General features: G+C 38.2%; 1 protein-coding gene across 1 annotated transcript; it reads right to left on the reverse strand.

The window, feature by feature from the left end:
- Positions 1-854: 854 nt before the first annotated feature.
- On the reverse strand, positions 855-7,580 carry LOC307136319 (uncharacterized protein). Its single transcript, XM_079833227.1, has 3 exons — positions 7,526-7,580; positions 6,109-6,329; positions 855-1,817 (listed from the first exon to the last, which is right to left on the reverse strand). Exons 2-3 carry the CDS (start codon positions 6,266-6,268, stop codon positions 1,006-1,008), a joined length of 972 nt encoding a protein of 323 aa, XP_079689353.1. The 5' UTR covers positions 6,269-6,329; positions 7,526-7,580; the 3' UTR covers positions 855-1,005.
- Positions 7,581-8,154: the final 574 nt, after the last annotated feature.

An 8,154-nucleotide genomic window follows, 5' to 3' on the forward strand; every position in this document is an offset into this window, starting at 1 on the left:
ATGAAATGCACACTTTAGCCCCATTTTGAGAACTACGCCGAGACCTAAAGCACGATCAATGTAGAATTCAACAGCTTAGACACGCGCGTCTTCCTCTGCTTGAAAACAAATCGCTTCTGGGTCATGTGTCCGAACGCCGGATCTGTGTAATATTCTCGCGCATGCGTCGTGGAGGCACACACGGAAGACAAGAACAAGTTGGATAAAAAGCGTTATTTTGATTTTTTTTTCCGCACAAAAACTATTGTCGTCGCTTCGTAAAATTATTGTAGAGTCACTGTGGTGAGATGGACTTTGTAACGACGTTTTAAGTGCCTTTTATGGGTCTTGGGAGTGTAAATGTACTGAATGCCAATGGAGGCCTATCTGAAGCCTTTCTCAGCCATCAGCTTTCAACAAAAATATCTTCCTTTGTGTTCTGAAGATGAACGGAGGTCTTACGGGTGTCGAACGACATGAGGGTGAGTAATTAATGACAGAAGTTTCATTTTTGGGTGAACTAACCCTTTAAATGTGCATGCTTTCAGACTGAAGCCCCACAGTTTTGTGCTGTCCTGTGATAAACAGAAACAGACGTGACTGAACAAGTTTCCTCCCTCTTTCTTGAAATAACGGTAAAACCCACTTTATTTCTGTACGATTACTGTGCAATTCTGACACGAACTAATTATTACAACTGTTTCGCACTGCAATGCTTGTTTTTTAAATCGTTAAATAAAAAAACAAAAAGGCAAACATTTATCAATTTTTTTCATTTTGCGATCTCACTAGTTTCCGGTCTGATAAAAATTCCCTTTGTTGATGAAATTTCTTTCAAACTTCATTTGACTAATCAATACATTGAATCTGATTCTTGACTCTGGCTTCTTTATTTCTCTCGAGTCACTGGACATTCATAGGAAATTAATTCATTTACAGTGATTTAGTACCGTAACAATAATCAGCACATTATGCAGTCTCTGTTTCCTGTCTGTGAGATTCATTCCACACTGATGGCATATAAAATCAGTTCTCATGAATACTCATGTGGCATTTCAGGGCTCTTTTATACCTAAAACTTTCCCCACAGTGTCCACATTTAAACGGCTTCTCTCCAGTGTGAATTCTCATATGTCTGTTAAGGGTTCCTTTTTGGTTGAAACTTTTTCCACATTTTTGGCAGGTGAACGGCTTCTCTCCAGTGTGAACTCTTATGTGGTCTACAAAGGGTCGTTTTAGAGTGAAACTCTTTCCACACTGAGGGCACGTGTAGCGTTTCCCTCCAGTGTGAACTCTCATGTGGACTTGAAAGTTTTCATGTTGATCAAAACTCTTTCCACAGTGCTGGCAGGTGTAAGAATTCTCGAATTTATGAATTCTAATGTGTCTGTTAAAACGTCCTTTTTGAGTGAAACTTATTCCACACTGTTTGCAGATGTAAGGCTTCTCGATAATGTGAACTCTCATGTGTCTGTTAAAACTTCCTTTTTGAGTGAAACTCTCTCCACACTGTTGGCAGGTGAAAAGGCTCATGTGAATTCTCATGTGGAAATTAAGGTTTTCTTTTCGGCTGAAACTCTTTCCACACTGTTGGCAGGTGAACGGCTTCTCTCCAGCGTGAACACTCATGTGTCTGTTAAGGCTTTTTTTTAGAGTGAAAATGTTTCCACACTGTTGGCAGGTGAAATTACTTCTAGTTCCCTTCTTTTCACCCTTTTTTCGTGTCTTTTCGGCCTGTGAGCAAGTCAAAGTTTTTTCTCTTGTTATGAAATCGTGATTCTTATATTGATCTTTCTCTTCATTCAGTATTTTACTCTCCTCTTTCAGCACCATCAGGTCTAAGGTGAAAAGAGACAAATGCAAATTAACACCAGTTTAATGGCACAAAGCAACAGACAACAAAACATTTAGGGCGTTTTCACACCTGAAAGTCCGCACCAAGGTCCAAACCGAAGTTCATGTTTTGATACTTTTTATACATTCGGTTAGTTTTGGTTTGGTTTCACATTGCAATCATGCGAGCCAGTAAAGAACTTTACATGACACACTTGTGTCCACTCGTCATCATCTATGTGGGCGGCATCTGGACATTGATTGGTTAGTAAACGGACGTGCGTCTGACATCAGCGTCTTTGATAAGAATGAATGAACGGACGCAAATCACCACCACTATTGAACAGTGCGCATTGCTTGACTATTTTTTATTCGTTACGTTTAAAAGTGGACATTTCAAGCTTTATATACACATATTTCTCATGTTTGTGAGGCAAGTAGCCTGCAGAGTTTCCGTTTTTTTGAGACCCGCTCCAGTTCATGTGTAAAGCATGTGATCGCTCCCGTGATTATTGTCTGCTATAGACTATTTGCTTCTTATTTATTAAATCCAGGCAATTATCTGATTAAACGTTGATTAAAATCAAGATACAATTTATACAAAACGAAATTCCCATTAAAGAAATGCTTTCTAAGCAAAATCATACAAAATTTCGTTCAAAATTATTTCGGACTTTCTGTCTTCTGACATATTGCGCATATTTTCACTTTTCATAATCAATGTAGCCTAGATTGAATTTAAAAATAACATTATTTAAACATAAAAAGGAACTTCCTGTAAATGGTCCGAACCATACAGAAAATGCTTTCACACTAGAAACGAACCTTTGTTCAGTTTGATCTGGACCGAGACTGCCTCTTTTCGTCAGACCAAATTTCGTCTGTTTGGTCCGGACCGTGGTACGGGGGAGGTTTCACACCTGCAATTTTGATTCGGACCATCCTGAAAAGTCCAAAAATCCGGACCAAACAAGGTAGGTGTGAAAATGCCCTTAGACATGTAAAGTATCAAAACCAACACACAACTAGATCCCTTTTCCCATGGGCATTGCACCGGAGGAAAAATGGGACAGAGTGCAGAGGGCCCAGAAGTTTATGGGGGGACATTGATATCCGATCCATAATATTGTTCTTTGAAATACCTGAAGAGCACCTTCGTTTTACCCATAAATGTAGACTGAAAAAGAAATTCGCTCTGATTGGAGTAAAACAGACTTTGATGACTACAGCACCACACAGCATCTTCTCAATAAAGAATCAGCTGAAGATACACAAGAGTCTCCTGGGCCCAGTTGCCACAGACCAGTCAGGGTGCCCATGCTGACCCCTGTCCACCGCTGAAAGCGCCAACAGTGGGCACATGAGCATCCGAACTAGACCACGGAGCAATGGAAGAAGGTGGCCTGGTCTGATGAATCATGTTTTATTTTACATCACGTGGATGGCCGGGTGTGTGTGTGTGGCTTATCTGGGGAACACATGGCACCAGGTGCACTATGGGAAGAAGGCGTGGCTGCGGAGGCAGTGTGATGCTTTGGGCAATGTTCTGCTGGGAAACCTTGGGTCCTGCCATCCATGTGGATGTTACTTTGACACATACCACCTACCTAAGCATTGTTGCAGACCAATCTAATCGAGCATCTGTGGGATGTACTGAACAAACTAGGGATGCTCATTTTAACTGTTAACTGAAAGTACGACATTTGATCGAGAAATACTCTTAGTAGGGATGAAATGATTACCGGTTTCACGATAAACCACGATAACATTTAGTGACGGTTAGTAATATCGTATAAAATTTTATTATCATTAAAACCACGTGTGATTATCACGATTGTGAAAACTCGCGGTAAATCTTGTCCAGTCAGCGTCAGTCTGGCGCGGCGCAGCGCTGTTTTTTTAATGAGAAGAAATGGCAGAAGGCTGTGACAGCGCCAGGAGATTTTTCAGGAGATTTTTTTAAAAGGACCAAATCTGAGGTGTGGTCATTTTTTGGCTTTTACAAAAGTCCTGAGGGAAACTTAATCGAAGATGGTCACCCTGTCTGCAGAACATGCCAGAAGAAAGTCGCTGTAATAGGGGGAACACATCAAAACTACGAACGTAAGGCAAATGGACTTTGACCTGAAAACCAAAACTACGTCTGGGAAATAATAACATGAAGTGAACGAACAAGTTCAGACAAGACTAGGGTGACATTTAAGGGATAATAATCAGGGCTTGCCATTAACAACCGCCATTTGCGCGGGTGTAACGTTATTTCGGCTGCACACGACACTAGCCACTCTGGCTGTTGAACTTATTATAGTCTTCTCAAAAGCCATCTGTTATAATCGCGTTGCGCATTATAACCAATCACACGTGTTTCTATTGAGTTTATGAATGCAATGTCTCATAATCAGAGGCGTTCGGATCAGCCGGAGTTTTGTTCAGAGCGTGCGCCGCTCTCTCTAGCTGAAATCTACACTAAAAGCAGAGATGTGTGTGATGTCTGCAGGAGATTCATTCATCATACAGAGATTGACTGTTTTTGTTCTATTTCAGCAGCGAAAATAGTTTCAAACAAACACAGCAGAACCACAGCACATCTGATATGACTGGCATAATGCTGGCGAATTTAGACCGTCTCTAAAGTTACAACACAACATTGGTAACGTTATACACGTTTCTGATTCAATAGCATTTGAAGAGAATGACAGTCATAAAGCTGACTGTAAAGTGATCATCTAGGTGTCAGGTATGATGCACACATTTTGATATTTAATAAAATAAACTGTCAAATCATATGGAAATATGGATATGCATTATTTCACTAGGATACTGTTTGGGCTCTTACACAAAATATGCTAGATTTAAATGCATCATTGCTGAACACTGATGAGAGTATTGCTTGAGAATATATTTACAGAGATAATATTAGAGATTATATTTACGACAAATTATTATTATTTATGCATTATGCGTTGCTAGTAACGACGGCCATTATAAGGAAGGAAATCCTAATTACTTGAATTCTATCATTAAATAATGCTTATTTACAGTCTTTTTGTAAGCTATCTGAAAACATGATTGGGGTTTTGCTGTTTGCACTATTTTTTGCCTCTGTTTGCATCATGAGAGTATGAATAAATACAGAATCTATTTTTACATGCCAAACTTGTAATTGATTTGAAATATATATATATAAAGTATTGGGACAGCCCTCCAAATCATTGAATTCAGGTGTTCAATCACGTCCATGGCCACAGGTGTATAACATCAAGCATTTGGCATGCAGACGCTTCTATTCAAGTGTGGTACCGTGATGGGTTGTCACCTGTGCAATAAGTGATGTTTTATTAACAAATTTCGGGAGGAGCACATTCAGATAATTAAACATAATTAAACACGAGTGGAGCACATCAAGCTAATCAATTTAATCAACGATAAGAGGTGTATATATACAGTAGATTTACCATCTTTCGTTGATAGTTTTTATTTTAGCATCCCTCCACCACCCCATCTCCTCACTTTGATTATAATAAACTCTTATTAGACGTCAACACAATCCATAATATAATACAGTCTAGTTCTAGACTATCTCTATCACGGGGGGTACTCTGGTTTCGGGCCAAAATTCAGAGCCCGGAGCCCTCCCCCGGGCAGCACGCCAAACACGCATAATCTTTACTCTATTTAATTTGATGTAAGTGTGAAGTTGTGAAGTCCATTCATGAAATTTCCTCACTACTAAATAATCCACGGTCAACTGTTAGGGGTATTATAACAAAGTGGAAGCAATTGGGAAAAACAGCAACTCGACCACGATGTGGTAGGCCACTCAAAATCACAGAGCGGGGCTTTCTGCAGAGTCAATACCTACAGACCTTCAAACTTCTGTGGCCTTCAGATGAGCTCAAGAACTGTGCGTAGAGCTTCATGGAAAGGGTTTCCATGGCCGAGCAGCTCATCCAAGCCTTACATCACCAAGTGCAATGCAAAGCGTCGTATGCAGTGATGTAAAGCACGCCTCTACTGTGTGACCAATCACGCTTCTCTGTCTGCCTATCGCTTTGACGAGTCTGAGTTTGGCACGGGACTTGCCTGACTGCATTGAGCCAAGTGTAAAGTTTGGTGGAGGGAGGATTATGGTGTGGGGGTTGTTTTTCAGGGGTTGGGCTTGGCCCTTTAGTTCCAGTGAAAGGAACTCTTAATGCTTCAGCCTACCAAGACATTTTGGACAATTTCATGCTCCCAACTTTGTGGGAACAGTTTGGGGATCAAATGACTGAGTTCAGCTTTGAGAATGAAACCAACCTGTTTGTTCCTCAGTTTCTTCATGTTTCACTCTCAATGTTTCTTCAATCTTCATGTCTTCACTCTCCTCTTTCTTTGTTTCTTCCTCAGTTTCTTCATCTTTCACTCTGAACGTTTCTTCAATCTTCATGTCTTCACTCTCCTCTTTAATAAACGCCATCTTTATAATAATATTGTGTGGATCTCAGTCACTTCTCTAGGAGTTTTTCTGTGTGTTTGTCCTGTTTAAGATGAGATTAATTAATAATTAACAGAAAGAAAAATAAATCCAAACTAAATCTCTGAATGTGTTTCAATCAGTTCAGTCACTGGTAAGAGAGTCAGAGAGAGTGTTTTTTGTTTTTTTTATTAACAAAATGACAGAATTCAATAGCAAGGTCTTGACACATTTTCACATTTTGTAAGTATAAATTGAAACACCACAATAAATTAAATAAAAAGAAACAAAAATTTTGACTTTCTCAGGATATATTCTGTGAATAATGTTAAATGACACTTTGGTTTTATTTGTTACACATTACTGACTAAGAAATCCCCCAAAATCTTCCCTCTCAAATGAGGGAAACATATTAACCCAAACTAATTTAGATGAAGGAGAAGAGATTTAAACAAAATGAGATATAATCGATTGGTCACTGCATTTATCATTAATTAAATCAAGTTGATCTAAAAACAAATGTTTGTAAATTTACATTTTTTTTAATTAAATATTATTGCTCTGTTTAATATTTTCCATAACCATTTATTTAAACAACTTGGTGATATAAATGTTTTTCTTAGATGCCATTTTGATATTAACTTTTAACAGGCAAGTCCTTTTGACGCGGTGCTTGGTTTTTAAACATAAAATAAGAAGTATATCACACCAAAGAAAAACGTTTTTTTTTACATAGTTTTGAGACTAATACATTATTAGTTGGTCAGTTGTTAAATTCTGATGGTCAGCTTTTTGAGATTTACTGAACTATGTCTTAAATGTAAGCGTCATATTTGTGTATTGTCATGGATTCATCTCTATTCATCAGTCAGAGCGAGAGTTAATGGACCTAAATGACCTGATTCGATAAAAACACTCAAAACTAACAGAACATATTAATATAATAATGAAATTATATTACCCTTATGACCCTTAATATATTAGTCAGTTTAGTTATTTGTAGAAATGGAGCGCTTCGAATCACTGAATCATTTATTGTGAATCAAACGGTTCAATTGACTCGGATAGTCGAAAGCTCCGGTTCTCTCGTCACTCGCCAGAGATGAAATTCATGTTTGAATTGATTCACGATAAAGAGCAAAATGAGACGCTCCTTCTGTTACTCACACAACGCTGATAAATATTAGATAAAGCAATGCAGTGTTACATTTAATAATAGATCATGCATTCTGCTTCGCTTTAAACACTTAAAACACAAACCTTTCTTCAGCCGAATCAAAACAGATGCACGAGCGCGACGCGGCCTTATGACGTCACACACCACACCAAAATAAAAGTCCTGTTCACACTCTTCTGTATCTAAAACCACACAAGTGCACAGAAATGTGCGTAGAAAATAATAAAAAAATGTATGAATGAAATCAATTTAATAACACAATGGTAAGTTCATAATACAGTTCACATTGACAGTTAAAAAATTAATTAAAGCAATAACACATTGCAGTCACATTTTTGTGTCTTAAAGGGCATATTGCAAGTTACATTTCTTTCAAAATGAATATATAACCTTGTATGCAATAACCATATGAAAAGGTAATGCAGGATTTAAAATGTTTTAAAAAGATATGAGCACAAATGTAGTATATAATTTATTTATTTTTTTTGTAAAAAGCCTTTTTTTCTTCAACATGCCGTCATATTACGTCACGAGTAGGGATGGGCATTTCAAGCAAAAATGATATTCGAAGATCGCTGGGAATTATTCGATTTTTATTCGAAAATCGCAACTCCTCCCCCGCATGCACGCATGTATAGGTTACACACATAAACAGAGAGAGAGAGAGAGAGGGAGAGAGACCCTTCACACTCTCAATCTGTATGATAACAAA

The sequence above is a fragment of the Gobio gobio genome, assembly GCF_949357685.1.
Source record: "Gobio gobio genome assembly, chromosome: 13".
Classification (NCBI taxonomy): Eukaryota; Metazoa; Chordata; class Actinopteri; order Cypriniformes; family Gobionidae; genus Gobio; species Gobio gobio.

Bases quoted from the DNA above. Each gene is read 5' to 3' on its own strand.
- LOC307136319 (XM_079833227.1), bottom strand. From the start codon at position 6,268: ATGGCGTTTATTAAAGAGGAGAGTGAAGACATGAAGATTGAAGAAACG. The intron at 1,818-6,108 runs GTTGGTTTCATT...TTTTCACCTTAG, and splicing joins AGAAACTGAGGAACAAACAG to ACCTGATGGTGCTGAAAGAG.